Source organism: Chionomys nivalis, chromosome 8 (genome assembly GCF_950005125.1).
Source record: "Chionomys nivalis chromosome 8, mChiNiv1.1, whole genome shotgun sequence".
Taxonomy (NCBI): domain Eukaryota; kingdom Metazoa; phylum Chordata; class Mammalia; order Rodentia; family Cricetidae; genus Chionomys; species Chionomys nivalis.
Genome location: NC_080093.1, coordinates 66,536,420 through 66,559,070, shown reverse-complemented (window position 1 = coordinate 66,559,070; position 22,651 = coordinate 66,536,420). Strand labels below are relative to the sequence as shown.

The window sequence follows — 22,651 nt, the reverse complement described above, 5'->3', positions numbered from 1 at the left end:
TTCACTCATCTGATCTGGTATTTTGTTTTGTTTCGTTTTTTGAGTCAGAGTTTCACTGTAGTTTTGGAGCCTGTCCCGGAACTAGCTCTTGTAGATCAGACTGGCCTCAAACTCACAGAGACTAAAGGCATGTGCCATCACCACTCAGCTCCTGACCTGGTCTCATCCTTTCGCCTCTGCAGGTGGACTCAACTCTAGCTCAGCTCCAGCCTTACTGCTGGACTCCACAACAGCAGCCACAGCTGCCTCTCCAAAGACCTTCTTTTGGTTATTTTGCTCCTCAGACGCTGCATCCCAGGACTTCTGAAACATCTTGAACTGCAGTTTCTTAACATTTTTCAGCCATTCATGGCTGGCTGGCTGGCTGGCTGGCTGGACAGATAGATGAGTGAATGGGTAGACAGACAGATAAATCTACTGTGTTGTATGTAATATGTGGTCAGAGTTAATATTAGTAATTAAGATTATACTAAAAGAGCCTGTGTTTGCCTTGGCCATAGTCATCGAGGAAACTGGAAGAATCTGGAACAATGCTGCCACTGAAATCTTGTGAATTAGTTGTCATTCATAAATTCTGACATTGTGAAAAGACAAAAATATGTTCACCTGTATATCTAACAAAGCTTGTTCACAATACTTCAACAGTCTATTTTTTCCATATCAATACAAATTCCCCAGACTTACCAACTATTTGAACCAAATGTTCAGGTTATTTTCTTGCTTGGATGCTGACTCCTTTGTAACATGTAGTCTGGTACAACTGGTTCTCCCTCCAGCTGGCTATAGCTAATCATCATCATCATTACTGACAATAAGAATATTTATTAACTAGACTTCAAGCAATACTACTCATTTTATAACTTTGAATAGTTAGATTGACATAAAAAATTAAAAACTATCTGGGAGCCACTGACGCAGCTCATTGAGTAGAGAAAGGTGCTATACTCAATCCCTGGAACACACAAGATAGGTGAGCTAGATACACACATACTGTGATATATATGTGTATATAAACATATATGTGTATGTATTTACGTGTACATAGAGTAAGTTGTTTTTTGAAGAAAGTTACTATTCTAAAGAAAACAATTTTATCTTCAGAAGTGCTAAAAGAACAGCAACTTGACCCTGCACCTGTTAGGACAATCCTCTCTTTGTCATGAATCATCACTGCAGAGGATTCTGAGGGCCCTACGGAAGTTTTGGTAAGTTTGCTTTCTTACTAGGCATTGTTTCCTAGAGATTAAGAGAACATGTTGGCATGGGCTGGAGAGATGTCTCAGTGGTTAAGAGAACATGCTGGCTCATATACCCTTCTGAATGAGCCTACGTAGTGTTCAGGAAGCAATACCAGGCCTACAGACACAAATCAGTGAACACAAGACAGAGACTTTCTGGGACAGCTCCTCCACAAACACTCAAGATCTGAGTAAGGCTGGTGTTCTATGGACACATGCTGGAGTATAGGAAAAAATGTCAGGGAACCATGCCAGGGAGGAAAAGAATGGAGTAAAAAGAAAAGAGGCTCCCTTTGAAATAACATAAAACAACACAAATGAAGCTTCAGGGGACCGCACTGCTATGAAGCTTCTTTAATTAGCTTAGGATTTCCAGCCACTCTGGGAAGAGTTAAGATGTTCTAGAAACAGTCTACCCCAGGAAAATGCACAAAGCACTTGATCCAAATTAATTGTCATTATTTTCATAGCAAATTTAGTTCAAGAGCAATGGTGTATGGCTTGGTCACAGTAGAGACAAATGAGAAAATTTCTTACCAACATTTCAAAGTCTGCTTAGAACCAAACCAACTTTAGACTACTCTATGGTAAAAGGTATCCATTACTGTAATTATAAGTGAAAACAGAAATAAAAATTATCTAAAAATAAAGCTTCACTCTGAAAAACAATAAAGCAAGGACTGTAATACCTTTGAGTAATACCAAATTATATGCTCAACACTGTGAGTAAAGTCACTGTTTATCAAGGCTTAAAAATCAACTCCAAAATACTGGCTACTGTTTCCACAAAGTGTGTGTAAGAACTGTCTACGTTAAGATAGTGCCTGCCCTATAAGAGTAGTATTTGTTTTCTTTATAATCAAATTAACAACCAAGTAGTTTTTACCTTACCAAAAGTGATTTCTATCTAGCCAAAAGTAAAGGAACACAAGCAACCCTAGCAGTATGGCACGTGCCCCTGTTCTGCTTCACAAAGCATCCACGGCTCCATTCACGGGAAGAGCAGTGGGGAACAGGAGACTCTGTCGCTGCGGCTGCCGCACACCTGTGCGTCCTCTGGCTGCACTCCACCTCCCTTCCCTAACGAACTCCGGGGCCTTGTGCACGTGGGACAAGGGTTCTGTCACTGGATGACATGTTCAGTCCACATCTGAGCCAAATTTCTACAAAGGCTCCCAGAAAATACTTTTAAAGAAGTAATTTAAGAAAAAAGGTAAAATATAGGCTAGTGCGAAGGCTTGGCTGGTATAGGCTTGCCATGAAAGCCTGCCCCATGCTCATTCCCTGAACCTCTCTAGTGACAGTCAGAGAACTGACTCCATAAAGTTGCTCCCGGACCTCTACATACATGCCATGGTCCTTGTACCCCATACATACAACACACACAACAATAACATATAAATATTTAAGAAAGCAAAGTGTAAATGTGGTATTGGGTTATTTTAAGTCCGTCTGTATATAGCCAATTTCTAATTTTAAAAACAATGGGACATTATTTTCCTTCAAAGTTATTTGAGAAATTTCGAAACACATTTTGATGGAATAGATACAAGTTTTAAACTGAAGACAAAATACCCATTTACAACAAGTAAATTTCTTTTACAGTTGTTAGAAGTCAGTCACCTCTTGCCCACATAGTACCTTAACACAGTAAATACAAAGGGTTTGCTGTCCAGGCTAAAGAGTTAGACAAACACTCACAAAACACAAGACGAGGAGGGAGTGCTGGGAGCAGATTGCCAAGGGCATGGGAGTGGGTATTTCAGAGTCTTATAGCAACTTAAGGTGCGGAGAATATGAGATTTTTCTGTAAAAGTGAAACTTTATAGAACATAACGAGATCAGCTGAGGCACCTTCTGTGGGCCCTTGAACCACAGAACATCTGGGAGAGCAAAGACTTCGTGATTGAAAAACAGGCCAGCTAGCAATATTCCTCACATCAGGCTCTGTGTTTTCTCTGAGTCAGAGTTTGGGTCATGTAAAAGTAAAACTGGCCCCAGAGAGGAGGAGAGTTTCTCACAGTTTGCCATTTAAACCTCCAATGACCATGTTTCACAGCAGGCTCAATACATTCCAGCATGTAACTGCATTTTAATTTCCTAAAACCACAGGACATAAGTGTGATTTCAAATAGTGTCTGGACTGTGATATTCAATATTGATAAAACCATACAATATTTTCTTCAAAGTTACAAAGACACAACACATGGAAAATGATCTTCATGTGCTTGGAAACTCTATTCTCAAGTTTACTCTGACTGTAAATGAATTCTAAATGATGAATAGTTAACAGCCAGTGTCTGCCCTGAGGAGAACCCAGCAGAATACAGGAAACAACATGCTATGTGTTCATCACTCACCAGAACAGACTGTCTTCTTGATAACAGTAGGCAATGCAAGACTAAACTGGTTTTGCTATGAAATGCTTATTAGCACTTGTTTTGGAAAGGAATTTTAAAATCAATAAACTGAATGAGTATTTACTTGCATGCCCATTCCATGCATGGAAATGAGAAGGTCATGTTTCAGCTTCACAAAACATGGGGAACTTATGGTCTCTTGCATCTCCAAGAAACCTTTAAACTAATTTAAGAAAGAGAGTAAAATTGTGTTCACGTTTAAGAGTCAGAAACAAGCTGAAGACCACAGTACTATGAAGGAAAGAACTCGACAAGATGGCCCGCAGCTTTCATTACAAGCTACCCAGAGGAGGCAAAGCGGAAGTGTTTTCTAAGACACGGGCAGTGGGTAATTATGGGCTTTCCTCTTGAACACGGCTGCCTTTGGCTATGGACCTGACGCCAAAGCCCACTGACAAAGTCAGTGTTTTAAAGCAACATTATCTGTTTGATCAGTACAGTATAACTTAGAATAAAACAATTCCATTCTGATTAGCAACTTAAGGTATGGGATTTAAGTCCTGGCTAGAAAACCAGGGGCGATGCCAGAGTGTCTGGCAAATGGGATAGCTGGACCCCTGTGGCCACTCTTCAGATTCTAAGGTACTACTATGGGTAAGATGTGTCTTCAAAGTTACAAAGACACAACACATGGAAAATGATCTTCATGTGCTTGGAAACTCTATTCTCAAGTTTACTCTGACTGTAAATGAATTCTAAATGATGAATAGTTATCATATCAGCTTTTCAGGGTAACAAATGTATCACATAAACCAATTTCATACAAAAACAAACAAATAAAAAAACCCACAAACTGGCCAGGCAGTGGTGGCGCACACCTTTAATCCCAGCACTCAGGAGGCAGAGGCAGGCGGATCTCTGTGAATTTGAGGCCAGCCTGGTCTACAGAGCAAGTTCCAGAACAGACTCCAAAGTTACAGAGAAACCCTGTCTCGAAAAACTAAAACAAAAGCTGGTGAGAAAAAAATGGTCACTTCAGAACTGAGAAGTCCGTGCGCTTCTTTTCTTTCTTCCCCTCATTCTCGTCTGACCGCTGCCCTCTGCCAGGCTTGCATTTCCTCCCTTCCATATTCTAATGAGGTATGAATCAGGTATCACCTCAGTAGTAGACTGTGAAGACTCAAAGCAAATAGGCACAGTTTGGAACATCAATGGACTTCAGTCCGGGGAAGCCACACACAGTGGCGTAATGTAAGCCATCCGAGAGCATCAAACATGTGCCAGTTTAACAAAGCCCTGCTCCCGCGCTCTATAGACCAAGAGGTGTTTTACACTTTCAGTGGCACTTAGACTCTAAGGAGCTAAACAGGACGTACTTTTTTTTTTTCTCAGAGAGAAGGGGCTGAACAAATGGGAATAAATGCCAACAAAAGCCTCTGGCATAAATCTGAGGTAACATCCTAACCTAACTTAAATAACAAAACCAAAACAATAGGGGCGATTCTTAATATCTGGGTCTGATTTTCCTCTTGGTATAATAAGGTAGGTCTTACTATATTTTTATTAACATATAATAATTGTACACAATGATTTCATTATGGCATTTTTATACATACACACAATACTTCAATCAAACACAGAGGTCCTATTATTTCCTTTTGTTTCAGACAGGGTCTCATGTTGCTCCGACTCACCCCAAACTCATGACAAGACAGCTGAGGCTGACGCTAAATGGGTGATTCTCCTGCCTCTAACTTACAATTGCTAGGGTTCTGGGCATATCCCACCACACTTGACACTTATTTTTATCTTAATAGCAAGTAAGGAATCTGAAAGCAGGGAAGATTCTCAATTGCCTAAAAGCACAGATACCTATTTGTCATGAAGTCAGGATCTTGTGGCTATTCTTTTAGTGTCTTTATACACTTATAAGAGATTAATAATAAACAAAATATGGTGGAGGCTATTCTAGGCAGGACCTCGAAAAGGACATGGAAAAGGAGGCATACTGGGGACAGACGAAAAGTGCCAGCACAAAGACTTCATGTACTAACTATCTACATAACACTGTTCCACAACCTCAGTTCGATTGGTCAATATTTCTGCCTCTATACTGGTAAAATAAGCAAACAATTTTTATATTGTGATAATTGTTAAAACATAAAAAATAAAGATTTCAGTCCTCAAAACGTGAAAACTACTCCTACAGGGAAAACACGGGCGGCAGGCGGCAAGAGTACACGTCATTTCTTAACTGTCTGTCTTCCCTATCACAGAAACACACGTGTGGTTTTTGACACAGTGTACAACGTATGAAAAACTATGAAGAGCCACAAAAAGGATAAAGATGCCCAGCTAGGTTCTGCAATAGACATACCTGCTTGTGGGTCCTGGTTGAAACGGCAGTATTTGGAGTTGTCAAGAGAAGGCAGGCACTGCTCAATGGGTACCCAGACATACGTCTCAGGACACAGCAAATCAGAAGGTCTATACTGACCCTAAAGAGAAGTGAAGACAAAAGGCACAGGCATTACAAATGCTAACTCATGAGTTCTGAGGCTCCAAGAGTCAAGGAAAGGTATGGTGACAGGCTCAATGACAACCAAAAAAGCCTTGCCGTATTTAGAGAACACATATATAATGCAAGGCTCTCTAAAAGTGACACATCAACATTTAGCAGGCTATACTGATTCGGAATTTGAGAGTTTACCCTTTTGGAAGAAATCCAGTTGTCTTTGAAGAGCTAGTGAGGAACAGAGAGAAGCTGCTTTGCATATATTAGAGAACTATACAAAGCCATATAAAGCAAACTTGTTTCCAAAAGTAGAATTTTACTGTCCCTAATCACTAATTTTTTTAGTTTATAGACTCAAGATTAAGCTCCTTTGTTGTTTTGTTTTTCAAGACAGGGTTTCTCTGTAGCTTTGGAGCCTGTCCTGAAACGAGCTCTGTAAACCACGTCGGCCTCAAACTCACAGAGAGATTCGCCTGCCTCTGCCTCCCGAGTACTGGGATTAAAGGTGTGCGCCACCACTGTCCAACTCAAGGCTGATAATATTCAGTCCACGCTAATGTTTTAAAAAGTAGCATCCTACTAATATATATCTAATAACAATCTAGTAACTCTACAATAAAAAGCTTAAAAAATAGAAATTCTAACAAAACCTGTGATACTATAACTTCAGAAGTTCTGGTTTACAAAAACGTGTAGATCAGTTACATACTTCAAGTGTACAACACTATACAATATTTACTGAAGATGAACACATAGTTAAGAAAGAATAATACAAACTGTAAAAAGCATTAGTGAATTTTTTCAGGAAAAAAAACAAAGCTTTTATATTCTTTGAACTTATTCAAAATTCTAAATGTCTTATCTCTGAATATTAAAATTCAAATTTGATTATCAGGTTAAAATCTAGTGCAGCCATTTAAAAAAAATTTTTTACAATCCAGTGTAAGAAATTATTTCAATATAAGGAACAATCCAACCTAATTTCTCTTGTATTTACTTAATGGCTTCAACATAACTTTTTTGAACACGCTTCACTTCCCCTACTGAGTAAAAGTATCCCTTGTTAAATTCCTATATAGACTGAGTTCTTAGCTTGTCATGTGCCAGGGCCACATAGTATTCAATATTAAAGTTTTGTTTTGTTTTTTTTTTTTTGGTTTTTTGAGACAGGGTTTCTCCGTGGCTTTGGAGCTTGTCCTGGAACTAGCTCTGTAGACCAGGCTGGTCTTGAACTCACAGAGATCCGCCTGCCTCTGCCTCCCGAGTGCTGGGATTAAAGGCATGCGCCACCATCGCCCGGCTTTCAATATTAAAGTTTTATGTTATATTTTACTCTTTGGTAAATCTAATCTCTCATCACTCCATTTGCAGAATCTTTTCCATTTTGCTTTATTATCCTAGAGTTCTCAATTTGGTGTAAAAATATGACCAATGTGAATTTAAAAACTAGTACAAAATAAAGAGCTTATTTTCATGTAGTGACAGAACATTTGAGAACCCCCAAGAATATCTAGTGTGAAAAGTGTGTTAAATAACAACTAAAATCCCACGTGTCCAAACACTCCTATTTTCTAACTTAAGGTCGAAGTCAAGGCAAACACTGGAAGTGAGGGTGATCAGACCTCATCTGTGAAGTCTGAAGGTTGGAATAATGGACTTTCCCTTTAAGAACAGTCCATGAGTACACACGATTCATGAACAAACACCTAACAACAATACTGACTAAAAGACTTAGTGCGGCAGCAGGTCCTGGAACAAAGATGGACAAAATCACGCTTTTAGAAAACTGGCACTGAACCCTCTGGAGTGAGGAGGTGCACAAAGCTCAGGCACACACGAATGCTGTGTGGGAGCACGAGTCCTCACAGTTCTCTCAATGTCCTATTCACTCACAGGAAGTTCGGCGCTTACTTCTGATGCTTTAAATATTCACCTCATTAAAAGATCAGAAATACATTTTGACTTATTCATATCACTTGAAATCAAATTTGTCAATTACATTAAACACCCTTCTCCAAAATATAGGCTTCCTTCAATACTTCAGATTTTCTCCCAAGCCATCAAAGAATGCGGTTTTATGGAATAACCACTGTGAAATGTTGTGCTTTCTAAGCTAAGCGGTTAAGTTATGTGACTGAAACGTTTAGAATTCAGTTCAGAGTCACCAGCACATAAATAAAAACCACAGGGAGGTGAAAGCTACCCTGCCTGTTCCCTATTGTAGGAAAACCAGAGATGTTTGTATTAAGAATGTAATTACTTAAGGATTTGGACATACTTTCCCAGGGTCAAAAGAAAAAATATTTAATTAACCTCTGAGTATACTCATTCAGATTGAACAGTGAAGTAAAAGCAGATTAATTCTTTCCTACGGTGACTTTGGGTAAATGAGAAATATGAGTTACCACAGATTTCTGGAGTACTCGGAATTTTGAAAATGTAACATCTTTGACACCTTATCCCACAGAGCTTTTTGAGAAGTTCTTTCAAAGTGATGAATAGTTCAGAAGAGGAGCAGCTAGAGTCCGCGGTGCTAAAGAAGGGTTACTATTTTACTCCAAATATAGCTGTAATGCTCAGTAATTATCTCCTTAATGAAAACTGCTTAAGGCTATTTGTAAAACCCAAAGCCACCAAAGAAAAAAGAGAGAGGTTACAACATGACCAGATAATAGTTCAGTCAATTTTACTAGGCTGTCATAGAGTAAGAGGTTAGGAAATATTACAGTTAAATCTAAAACACTGTGCAAGGACAAACCTCCAAACCCTAGCTAAACCCTTTTCCTGGTCTATCAGAAAAGACTGTCGTCCAGCAGGGGGCTGTTTGCTTTGGTTTGGGCAATGCGACAAAGGCGATCCTCTCACTCGCCTGCTTCTGGCCTTAATTGAAGATCATTACCATACTGATCTCACTTCTCAACCTATGAAAGAGCTGCCAAATAAGTTGTGTAAAAAATACATTAGTCTAGCAAAATAATCAGAATTTAGCCTAAAAACTACATTTATTTTTGATAACCAGAAGCTGAGATATCTCATCACTGTGGCTGGAGAGTTGGTTCGGTGGCTAAGAGCACTTGCTGCTCTTCCAGAGGACATGAGTTCAATCTCCCGCACCCATGTGGTGGCTCACAACCATCTGCAACTCTAGTTCTAGGGGGTCCAACACCCTCTCTGACCTCCACAGGCACAGACAATATATGTAGGCAAAACACACAATAATTTTTTTAAAAAAATGACCTCAGTATCACATCCTACTCAATACATATGTAAAGTATATAAAGTACGGCAGTAATTGTCAGTAATAGTAGACTTTAAAACAGACGGATACCTTATTGCTTCCAATGAAACAAAGCAAACAACACTTAGACATTTTCCTCCAGCCAACACACATCTAGTTTCCAAAGGTAAAATCAGTGTCTGATAATATGAAGCCACAGGAAGAAATAGTTCTAGCAAGCTCTCAGCATCAGTTTTGTTATGTTATTACTGATGGAATTCACAAACTAGCAAGATCTCCCCATTAGCACAGGGTCAGCCTACTGTTTCCATGCTTTTTCAAAGCTATATATCCATTATCCCTGTATATTTCTATAAAGTCCTAGAGAAACCTGGACTCATGAGCCCTCACAGCCTTACCCTCACATAGTATATAGGCAATCCATTTAAAAATGGAAGGCCCAAAAGTGGGTAATGGAGCTTGCCACCAAGCCTGGTGGTGGCCTTAGTGCATCCATAGAATCCAAATAGTGGAAGGAGACAACCAACTTTCACAAACTGTTCTCTGATTCCTACACACATACTACGGCATATACAAGAATCCTGCCCCATACCAGCCCCTGCCCAAACTGTTGAAAAAAGGTGTAGTTAAAAATAAATAGTGATGGCCAGCAAAATTCTTCAAAGACCTCGAAAGAACTGCACTCAACTTCATATGGAAGAGCAAAAAACCCAGAATAGCCAAAACAATCCTGTACAATGAAAGAACTTCTGGAGGCATCACAATCCTGACTTCAAACTCTATAAAGAGCTACAGTACTGAAAAAAAGCCTGGTATTGGCATACGAACAGACAAGAGGACCAATGAAACCAAACAGAAGACCCACATATCAATCCACATATCTTTGAACACCTGATCTTTGATAAAGAAGCAAAAAATATCAAATGGAAAAAAAAGAAAGCATATTTAACAACTGGTGCTAGCATAACTGATATCAACATGTAGAAGAATGAAAATAGACCCATATCTATCACGATGCACAAAACTCAAGTCCAAATGGATCAAAACCTCAACATAAAACCAGCCACACTGAACCTTATAGAAGAGAAAGTGGGAAGTACACTTGAACACATTGGCACAGGGAACTACTTCCTAAATATAGCCACAGCAGCACAGACAGTGAAAAACAATTAATAAATGGGACCTCCTGAAACTGAGAAGCTTCTGTAAAGCAAAGGACACGGTCAACAAGACAAAACGACAGCCTACAGAATGGGAAAAGATCTTCACTAGCCCCACATCAGACAGAGGTCTGATCTCCAAAACATACAAAGAACTCAAGAAACTAGACACCAAAAGATCACATAATCCAATTAAAAAAAAAAAATGGAGTACAGACCTAAACAGAGAACTCTCAACAGAGGAATCTAAAATGGCTGAAAGACACTTAAGGAAATGTTCAATATCCTTAGTCATCAGAGAAATGCAAATCAAAACAACTCTGAGATTCCATCTTACACCTTTAAGAATGGCCAAAATCAAAAACACTGATGACAATTTATGCTGGAGAGGTTGTGGGGAAAAGGGAACACTTCTGCATTGCTGGTGGGAATGCAAGCTGGTACAACCCCTTTGGATGTCAGTGTGGCGATTTCTCAGAAAATTAGGAAACAACCTTCCTCAAGACCCAGTAATATCACTTTTGGGTATATATCCAAAGGATGCTCAATCGTGCCACAAGGACATTTGCTCAACTATGTTCATAGCAGCTTTGTTTGTCATAGCCAGAACCTGGAAAAACCTAAATGCCCCTCAATCGAAGAATAGATAAGGAAAATGTGGTACATTTATACAATGGAGTACTACACAGCAGGAAAAAAATAACGACAGCTTGAATTTTGCAGGAAAATGGATGGAGCTAGAAAACATTATTTTGAGTGAGGTAACCCAGACACAGACAATTATCACATGTACTCATTCATAGGTGGTTTTTAAACATAAAGCAAAGAAAACCAGCCTACAAACCACAATCCCAGAGAACTTAGAGAACAATAAGGACCCTAAGAGAGACTTACATAGATCTAATCTACACGGGAAGTAGAAAGTAGAAAAAGACAAGATCTCCTGGATAAATTGGGAGCATGGGGACCTTGAGGGGATATTGAAGGAAGGAGGGAAGAGGCAGGGAGGGGATCAGAGAAAAATGTAGAGATCAATAAATATCAATAAAAAATAGAGTAATAAAAATTATAATAAGCCATGTAAAGATGGAAAATACAGAGAGTTTAGATTATGTATACTATTGTGTTTTCTTTGAATTTTTTGTTAATTAGCTAACTACAGAGAGATATTTGACTGTGGGGGCTGCTAAGCTAAACCAATATAAAGATAACCTGACTTCAAAATTTGGGTCTAAGGATATGCTACTGTGGAAAAGAGGTTCTGCTTTTGTTTCCATAGAAGATCAGAAGCTGTGGATTCCTTCCAGGCTAATACAGTTTGATCAAGTAAGACCCACTCCCAAAAGTCTCTAATGGAAGCAATGGCCCAGGCAATCCAACATCCAAAACAGATTCAAGGCAACTGGTGGAGACAATGTAGCCTCGTAGACAAAAAAAAAGAGAGAGAGAAAGAAAAAGGAAAAAAAATAGTAAATAGCGTAGTATTTCCTTATACTGCTAGGCAATATTTGACTTCCATGTATGCTTGATTTGCGGCACAGCCTACAAGGCCCTAGATGATTCAGCCATTACCCTTTCATCCAGGTTTTCTGCAACTGTCCCCTCTTCCATCATGTCAATTTGGCTAACGGGTTTCTTTGTAGTCCCTGGAACATGCCAGGTCTGTGCACATCTCAGGGCTTCTCAATATGTTTCTCTCTGGACTGAGTCATTCTTTTTTTTTTTAATTGATTTTTATTGAGCTCTACATTTTTCTCTGCTCCCCTCCCTGCCTTTCCCCTCCCCTTCTACCCTTTCCCAGGTCCCCATGCTCCCAATTTATTCAGGAGATCTTATCTTTTTCTACTTCCCATGCAGATTATGCAAGTCTCTCTGAGAGTCCTCATTGTTGTCTAGGTCTACTGAGATTGTGATTTGTAGGCTGGTTTTCTTTGCTTTATGTTTAAAAACCACTTATGAGTGATTACATATAAAAATTGTCTTTCTGGGTCTGGGTTACCTCACTCAAAACAATGTTTTCTAGCTCCATCTATTTGCCTGCAAATTTCAAGATGTCATTATTTTTTCTGCTGTGTAGTACTCCACTGTGTAAATGTACCACATTTTCCTTATCCATTCTTCGATCGAGGGGCATTTAGGTTGTTTCCAGGTTCTGACTATGACAAACAATGCTGCTATGAATATAGCTGAGCACACTGGATTGAGTCATTCTTATGCCTGTATTTTGTCTGTGTATATCTACTATAGCAGACTGAACCTTTATGCATGTTATACAAACCCTATACCATGGGACTACATTAAATCCCTGGCCTCCTTTTTTCTTTGTTTTTATAATAACTTTTCAAATTACGCAACAGGGAGGGTCTCACTAGTTGTCCTGAGAAGACTTAAATTTGGAACACTCCTGTCTCATGCTCTTGAACAGCTGGAATTACAGGCCTTCACCACCAGGCCCAGCCTTATTTCCTACTTTTAAGTTTTTCTTGATGTCATAGTCTCAATGAAGCCCATCAACTATTCTTCACCTGTAGGCCATATCAACACCCTTGTTTGTTTTTGTCAATTGTACCTATCTGAAACTTTTGTTGTAATGCAGGGTCAGAGATTTTATTTTCAGCCTGAGCTTGTCACTGATATTCAGTAAGTAAACAAATGGTAGATGAATCAAAATGAATCTAGTACCACATTCTACCTTTGCTTCTTTTTTTTAAACACAGTGGTGTCCTGCTTTATGTACTAATATGACATGCAGGGGTCAATCAGCCTGTTGAATTCATAGTGGATGCGGCTCTACTATTCCTGCATTGTATAAAACTAGCTTCTTCTCCTTGGGGAAGCACAAATGCTGGAAGGCCAAGCTCACCATCATGACAGAGTCTAAAGCGTCACTGAAATTAAAGAGGTTTCATACTCAACAAAGCAAGAAACTGCCCAGTTATGTCAATTTCACTTTTTCTCTCAAAGCACTTATTTTTAAAAACCTTGCACTTTCTTTTCAAAGAAGAGCATGGCTTTTCCTACTAAGCTTCACTTAAATGAAGAAAGCAGAGGGAGGAAGAGAATGCAACTTGAGAAAGAGCCTCTTCACTTTTGCTGGTAAAGATGGTAAAGATAATAATATCTCTCCCTGTGTTGTTAAGAGCACACACAGTCCTCAGGCTAAATAGATAGGTTAAGAGCACTTGCTGCAATTCCAGAGGACCCGGGTTCAATTCTCAGCACATACATGAAAGCTCACGACGGTGTAGAACTCCATTTCCAGAGGATCCAACACCCTCTTCTGACCTCCAAAGGCCCCAGGCACACACATGGTGCACACACATACATGCAGGCAAACACCTATACACATAATATAATAAAATTTAAAGAGCATAATCCTCCTATTATCTAAATCAAATCTTGTGAAAATTTAAAAGTAGTGATAATGGTATTCTTTCTTTTTGGTGGTGGAGGCAGGATACAAGGGACTAAACCCAGGACCTGTGTACTGCTAAGACAAACACTCTACCCGTGAGCTACCTTCCCAGATCTCAGTCATTTCTACTGAAGAGATAAAACAGCAAGATCATGCAATGTCAGTGATGAGCTATGAACTAGTCTACATTTCCTCTGTCATTCCACAGCGTAATCTAAAATTATTCACAATTTCCCCATATTTACAAAATAACCTCTAGGTCTTAAAACTCAAAGCCAGTTCAATACATGCACTTGGCATCCAACAAGAGAAGACGAGTTATGCCTTCCCATAAGCTCACTACCTATGAGGGAAGAGGAGGCAGCTGTGTGTGGTGACTTGCTGGACAGTGGCCCAACAGTAGTACTGAAAAAAATGAGGACTATCCATAAGCTGCTGGTGAAACTCAAAGGCCAAAGAACCAGTTTTCTCTGGAGCAGCAGCAAAGGCCCCTAGAATGATGTATTAAAGGCTAAGTAGCATCCTGGGAAGAAGAGGTGGAGTGGCAAGCCCTCACCAACAGCAAATACAGATCACAGACCTATATCACTGTCTCCCACTGGCACTCCAAATCTATGTACATCAAAACTCCACCACACAGGAGATGGAAAGTGAGACAACCGCTCCATCTTTACAGTTAGTTATGCGATCCTGTGTCTTCGTGGTTTGAGCAAGCTTCAAAAACAAACTGATTATTAGCTTTGCATTTAAAATGTTAACGTTGAGTTGGTTACAAAGAGTAACTCAATCTTCTCTCTGAAAAATATAAAAATTTCCATATAGTCAACTTCCTTGCCACTATCTTTCCTCTTAACACAGAATGACATATTTGAAGCAAGTTTTAAAACTATGAATGGATCCATATATAATCTGATATTATCTGGGGAAAATATCATGGAATTCGGGGCTTTAAGATGACTTATGGTTTCTTTCATCTTGTTTCATCTCCTGTCTTCCCAGATTCCCATCAAAGCACTGCTTACAACTGAATACACAATAGATCAAAAATAAAAGAAAGTTGTAGTCTTTACATTATAATGGGAAATGCCCTAAATAATCCAAAAGAAAGCAATAAAATGAGTAAACACCACTCTTTAAACGATATACAGTGTTAAAAGAACTACTCTCTGAACTAAATCTAGAAATATAGGATTTTAATTTCTAATGGCTTTAACATCTTCTAAAATTTTTATTTTTGCCCTCTGGAAGATGAAGTATGTGAACCCTTCTATATTTGGGGGCCACAAGTGCTTACAAAACTGAAATGTAAAAGTCCTCTTTGAATATTGCATTTTTCTTTCTGAAACATTTAAATGAAAAGTTATTTCTTTAACTAAAGTTAAAGGATTTGAGACTTTGATTTTTTTAAAAAAAAAAATCAGAGTAAAGTAAAGAAATGCTTTCATATGATATTCCCCCAAGTTACATTCTTGGCTTTTAATTGGAAACATCTGGGGATGGGCTTGGCAGATTGTAATAAAATTGAAGTTACCAATTCACACCCTGCCATTTTGAGGGTATTTTGTTTTTACAGTTTTCAAATCAAAACCAAACGGACTTTCCTTTGAACTCTGGTCCCAAACCAAAGACCTTTATGAGATTTTACTTTCAAGAATACTTTGTAAATATTTTGTAAAATGGGAAGGATTTCATGAGTATTTGAGAACAGGCTAAACTAGCAGAGTCTGTCTTGAAAGTTCAAGTTAAATTGAAATGTTATATAAAAAGAGATGAAATCACTGAAACACGCACAGACCACTCACTCCTTGCCCCTGACTGAATAACAGAAGCAAGGCACACAAAGGAGGCTCAGACATTCTAGTCTGTTATCAGGTAAAACTGGTATCGGTAACCCACTTTCCACAATAAACCTATTGATTTTACTAAAACCAATTGCTCTAACACTACCTAAGCAAAAATATTTCAAAATGACCACCAGAGTGGGCTGTACTGCATAGCCCGCCACTCAGGTCAGAATTCAGGCTTATTAAACCCAGTCCCTTCCCTGAAAGACAACACCAGGGGAAGCCCATCCGCAGAGCACCAGAGCACGGCAGCAGACCCTTGCTCCTGACTCTGTTACATAAACAGAGATTGACTTATCAGGCCCCAAGAGAGTGCTTTAGAAGTAACTCGAGCTGCTCTGTTTTCATGAACTGTGGCTGTGCCACACTCAGCTGGTGAGTGCTGGGCAGTAAAGACAAAAGGCCTGAACATCTGAACCCATTGTGCACCCATCCTGAACACCAACAGATGGGCTCCATGTGCTGCTAAGCTAACCTTTGAAATTTTAAAAATACATATTTTTTTCCACTGACAAACAGAAAGTAATGGTATTCTGTATTTCTTTAATTAAAATCCAAGGGTTCTCAGAAGCTCCGGGGCTTACTTTAAAGCTTCTTTAAGACTGGGCTATTTATTTTGCTATTGGCAAATAATAGAGAATAAAGATTCTAATTCAGTTTTAATCACAATCTTTGCTTTTACTTTGGAAACCCCAAGTTAATCCTTTTTCTTCTGGAAAATACAAAGAAAGCTTGTGAAGAAAAGATTCAGAGAATCAACTTACAGTGCAAATTTAATTTCAACAGAAGGGTCACAAGTTGAAAAGGATAAGGGAAAAAAACTAATGAATCAGGACAAAGCAAATAATATTCAGAGAAAAAAGTAAAATTCAAAGCTTTAATTTCTTTTAAAGGTGCATGGGGGGTTGGTTATTCACCATGCTGAGGAACAGAGTTCATTCAGGTGTTTATCTGCTTTTTGGGGCTTCAGAAATAGCACTCAGTGACCCTTGGTCTCCACTATCTCAAAGCAGTCACATGGCCAGTAGTGAAGAGACACATTCTCCCACTGTAACCAATAGGACCAGGTTATGGGAATCCTTGCCTAGAGTCTTTTATTGGCTCCCCTAGTATCCATAGCAAAGTGGAATAATTTGTTTTTAAAGTTAAGTATTTGAAGGTGTTTATGTGAAAACTGTGATTTTAATTAAAGCTGGTAAGAAATTGTACAATATGAAATCCCACCACAAACTAAGAGCCTGAATTTTATTTGTCTCAACAAAATCTGCCTAGATGTCTATAAAGTGATTTGTACTATTCACACGCTCCCTAAGGAACTCACACATGCTCCCTAAGGAACTCACACATGCTCCCTAAGGAACTCACACATGCTCCCTAAGGAACTCACACACGCTCCCTAAAGAACTCACACACGCTCCCTAAGGAACTCACACACGCTCCCTAAGGAACTCACACACGCTCCCTAAGGAACTCACACACGCTCCCTAAGGAACTCACACACGCTCCCTAAGGAACTCACACATGCTCCCTAAGGAACTCACACACGCTCCCTAAGGAACTTACACATGCTCCTTAAGGAATTCACACATGCTCCCTAAGGAACACATCTACATCCACCCACGTGGTGCATACGGATCCACACCTCCAGTCAGAGCTCCTCACATAAATCAGAGATGTAACTGAGTACATAGCATAAGATAAGGTTTCCAACTAGCCTCTCACTTGGAACACACCTGCCCCAGGGCACTCACAGTTGGGTATAGGCTGTTATCTGGTGTCTTCCCGTTAGTATGAATGCCAATACTTCTGAAACCAAATCCAACTACTGCTTACTTTTTCTTTACTAAGACTTCTTTGGATTTTCCCCTTTCACTGCTGTTACTAAAATCCCTTCCATGGCGGAGACACAGACAATACTTATCCCCCTTATTCCTAAGGTCCCAACCACAAACCAAGGTTCAATTCTGCCACAGTTCACTCTAGGGAACTGTTGCAGGGTATTTGTTGAATATGTATTGCTGTGATTGGTTTAATAAAGAGCTGAATGATCGATAGGCAAGAGAGAATAGGCAGGATTTCTGGGGAGAGAGAGGAACTGGAGAAGAATCTAGGCTCATAGACATCACCAAGCAAGACACTGAGAAGTCAAACATACAGAATGAAGGAGAGGCCAAAAAGCCATGTGGCAGAACACAGACTAATAGAAACTGGTTAATTAAGTTATAAGAGCTAGCTGGGAACAAGCCTAAGCTAAAGGACAACCTTTTATAATTAAGAATAAGTCTCCGTATCATTATTTGGGGACAGTGGTCCAAGAAAGTTTGTTACAGTTGGTGCCCAATGTGCAGCACATAAATCCACATAGGCCCTGAGAAGTTAAAAAAAAGTTCTAAACACAGAGCCAAATACTGGTGGAGTACAGAGACATGGCTCCTTTAAGAGGCCTTCCTGTGCACCTGGGCACTGGAGTGGCTATAGAACTGAGTACAAACACTGCCTGCAGCAGAGGCACCACTGACACAACAGCTTCCCAGAGGTGGGGTGATTAGGCACAGAGGGACAGTTAGGCCTGGTTTCTGCTGCGTCTTGCTGACTGGAAGGGGGTGGAGCCAACCGCCAGCACCAAGTGCTAAGCTAGCAGCACGGCAGTAGCCTAGCAGTTTTCAGGTCTGGCTCATGAAGTCAGACAAACACTGAAGACATACAGAAAGCCAGGTCCAGACCAAGAAAACCTTTCAACAGATAAACTATGCTTGAAAATGTGCTTAATAAAAAAGAAAAGAAAAATGGGTATAGACAGTTATAGAAAAAATGAATAGTTTAAAAATAAAATCCTTAAAGAAAGAGTAAAGTAATATAAAAAGAATAAGCCACATAAGGATGGGAAGTGCACAGCACATCTGGATCCTGTAGATGCTTTGTTCACTTGGAATGACTGAATGCTGATGAGCGAAGGACAAAAGCTGCTAAGAGATAATGGATTGTAGAAAAAAACTACTGAATCAAACCAACCTATATATTTTATAGATGTCTTAACTTTAGAATGGAAGTCAGAAAATGTGTTGCATTGGGAGAGTGGTTATACTTTTGTTTCCACAGGAAACAAAAAACTATGAATTCCTTCAAAATTAATAAAGGTCAGATTTGACTGAGGGAGACTTCTTGAAAATCTTGTATATATATATGTGAAAGAAGAAATCAAGAAAAAACTACGAACAGGTGATGTATATGCTGATCCCTCTACTATGGGAACAGCTCTGAGACTGGATGAGATATGGTAGACCTTGTTAGCTACAGGACTGATTATTACATGCCATCCTTTCAGATGGCATGAATGGAGGTTTACATTACTGTTCTGTTATGCAAGACACTGAGGAAGTTGGACATATAGAATGAAGGAGAGGTAAAAACCATGTGGCAGAATATAGATTAATATAAATGGGTTAAAAGTTTTAAGAACTAGTTGGAAACAAGTCTAAGCTAAAAAGCCAAGTTTTAAAAATTTTTAATATGTCTCCGTGTCATTATTTGGTGGCTAGTGGTTCAAGGAAGTCTAACAAGAAAGCTTGCTACAGGTAACCCCTGAGTTACTTTCAGAGTATAGGTGAGGAGGATCCGTATACTCCAGTGAGTATTTACTCACGTACACAGTCTACCACCTCACAAAGGGAGCACCAGGAAGTCCTTACCCAGTAAAGATGATGCCTTTCCCATATCCATATAGATGGGCTCTCCCACCAGTCTTCTCTAGCCTTTCCCTGCTCATTTATTTACCCTAGCTTCTCTACCCTAGTTAAGGGTTTATATTGCTGCAAGGAAACACCACAACCAAAAGCAAGTTATGAGAAGAAAGAGTTTATCTGGTTTATACTTCCACAACACAGTCCATCACTGAAGGAAGTTAGAGCAGGACACAAACCAGGAGGCAGGAGCTGACAAAAAGGCCATGAAGGGGTGCTGCTTACTGATTTAGTCATCATGGCTTGCTCAGCCTGCTTTCATACGGAACCTAGGACCACCAGCCCAGAGAGAGCACCACGTACCATAAGCAAGGCTCTCCTCATCCATCACTAATTAAGAAAACACCTAACCAGGCTGGGCAGCGCAAAGGGAGAGAACACTGAAAGAGACTACTGAAAAGGGGGAGCATCCAAGGACAGGTAAAAACCTAGCACAAGGAAATCTAAAAGGATGACCCTAGCTAAGACACCTAACAATAGCAATATGTAGCCTGAACTGTCTCCTGTGACCAGGCCGGTGCCTAGCCCAATTGTCATTATAGTAGCGTCATCTAGCAACTGATGGAAACAGATGCAGACCCACAGCCAAACATTAGGTAGATCCAGAGAATCCTGCGGACGTGTGTGGTTTTTTGGTTTTTTATTTTTTGGTGTGTGTGTGTGTGTGTGGTGGGGGGGTGAATTGTAGGAGCCAGAGTGGTCAAGGATATCACAAGAAAACTCACAGAATCAACTAACCTGGGCTCATAAGAGCTCACAGAGACTGAAACAACAACCAGGGAGCCTGCATGGAACTGACCTAGGCACTAAGCATATATGTTACAGTTGTGTAGCTTGGTCCTTTAATGAACTCCTAATAGCAGGAACAAGGGCTGTCTCCAACTCTTTTACTGGCTTTTGGAACCCTACTCCTCATTCTGGGTCCTTCCCAGTCTTAACATATAGGGAGATGGTTAGTCTTACAACAACTTGGTATGTCATATTTTGTTGATATTCATGCCCTTTCCTAAACAGAAACAGAGGAAGAGTGAAGTGGGGGTAGGAACAGAGGTGCTGTGGGAAGGGGGATGGCTGGGAGGAGAGGAGGGTGGGGTGCAAAATAAATAAATGAGTTAATAAAAAAAAAAAGAAAAGAAAACACCCTACAGCCAGATTGTTTGTTTTTTTTTTTTTTTTGGTTTTTTAAAAATTTTTATTTATAAGGTTTCCTTTCCATTTTACATATCAACTACAGTTCCCCCCACTTATGGAAACGCTTCCTCAATTGAGGTTCATTCCTTTCAGATGATTCTAGCTTGTGTTAAAGTTCACATAAAACCTAGCACACCCCCCTTGAGGCCACATGCAATTAAGGCAGAGCTGTGCACAAGAGTTGGCAGGACACTTGGATCAGGGTCTCAGGACCGTCCCTGCCTTTCAATGAGGGGATATAAACACTCAAAAAGCTGAGTGCGTATTATCTTTTGTGAACAGACACAGCTGAACTCCTCAAGATGGCAACTGTTTGCTTCTGCAGACAGTCCTGTACAAACCCCAGCTGAACCACATTCTGCCTCACCATTCTTGCACTTAATGGGTCACTGTTAAATGCCTACCAGCTACTAGACTTCACACTAAGACCTTGGGCATGCCATATTGAACTCTGCCAGTTTGGGGTCTCAATGATCTTACGATTCAAGAGGGAGGGCAAAATTGATGCTGATTACCATACAGAAACATAAACACATACTTTGTAAATGAAGTATGGTAAATGCTACCCAGGAAAACCATAGCAGAACAACAGGGAAGCCTAAGGTGGGGGCCACTGTTCTGAGAACATCATCTGAATTTCTACAAAGTAGCACAACTCAACAGTCTGTTGGAGTCTCCATCTACAAGCTGTTTTGCCTACAACATCATCCCTTTCTCCCCCAACCTCCAATGTACTATTTCCTAAATATATCAGTTTTTATATTTCTTGTGCCTAAAAAAGCTTTTATGGACTGAGTTTTCAATAAATATGAAACACTTTTTGAATTAAGATAAATTGTGTCCAATTATATTTCTTAAAGAGAATCTTAAAAAGAAATGGGCTTCTCATCTTCCTAGTTAGTATTCTGTTTCCTTTTAATATTTTGAAAAAGAGGAGGTAGGAATAAAAAAATTAAGTGAGCCAGAAAAGGCTAGTTATTAGTGAAACCAAACCTAGAAACTTAGCGCACTCTTTTTCTACTCGGCTTCTCCAGGAAGCACCAGTGGAAGCACAAACGCCTACACCATGTCAGCAGTACCTCCGTCTGTGCTTATGAAAGCTGGCCAGCTAGTGACGCTTCTGAGATGGTTTCATAGGAACAGATTCCTGGTTTTACTTTTCCACATTCTTTTAAAAAGCACCAAGTCGCAAGTCAAGCAAAAAAAAAAATTTAAGTTTCCAACAAATATATAGCTTTAATAAAGTCAGTAAACTCTCTAGGTGTGTTTCCAGAAAATAAAAATATAGGCCCTTAAGTTATAAAGGTTTGTTTACTACATAACTGAGGAAAACGAGACGCAGGCTATCTATAAACCTGTATTCATCCCATGGGTGTGATCTTTGCTAATCATTCCCCAACCCCATCACAAATGACTAAAGTAATTCAGGTTTTAGGATAATCTTCTTTCCCTCAACTATGCGGTGAGAGGGGTCCCAGCAGCAAGCACTGACATTCTATCCCTTTGGATGACACCAGTATTCTGTGAGGTTGGGACAGCAACAGCTTTTGTAGAATGTATTTAGCACATTCAAAAGATACCTCATGGATGATACCCTTCAAGTGATCAATTAACTACTAATTATAGTCACTTTAATTCATAAGATGAACAAATCAAGTCATTTTCATGGAATATTAGTTAAATAAATATGAAAGCATGAACTATGACACAAACTTCAGAGTCTTAGATTTTAGTAAATTTCATATATATATTACACACACAACTTAGTATCTATACATCCAAACTCAATTAGCAACCCCGACAACACAGATAGAATTCAGTGTTTGAAGCCCTTACGAGCAGAGTTAGTAATCACTACCTCCACAAACGATAGAATTATACCTATCTATTATACTAATCCATTACAGAATCACACACACATTGAAGACAAAATCTTTAAATTTTATTTTA

The 22,651-nt window shown here is 39.5% G+C and overlaps 1 protein-coding gene across 7 annotated transcripts in view; it reads right to left on the bottom strand.

The window, feature by feature from the left end:
• The window catches only part of Ate1 (arginyltransferase 1), a 131,907-nt gene that overhangs the window by 13,252 nt on the left and 96,004 nt on the right, over nt 1-22,651 (bottom strand). For all 7 annotated transcript variants that reach the window (XM_057778531.1, XM_057778533.1, XM_057778530.1 and 4 more), the window contains one exon: nt 5,976-6,096. In XM_057778531.1, coding sequence (XP_057634514.1) covers nt 5,976-6,096 — 121 coding nt within the window. The remainder of the gene's footprint in view (nt 1-5,975; nt 6,097-22,651) is intronic.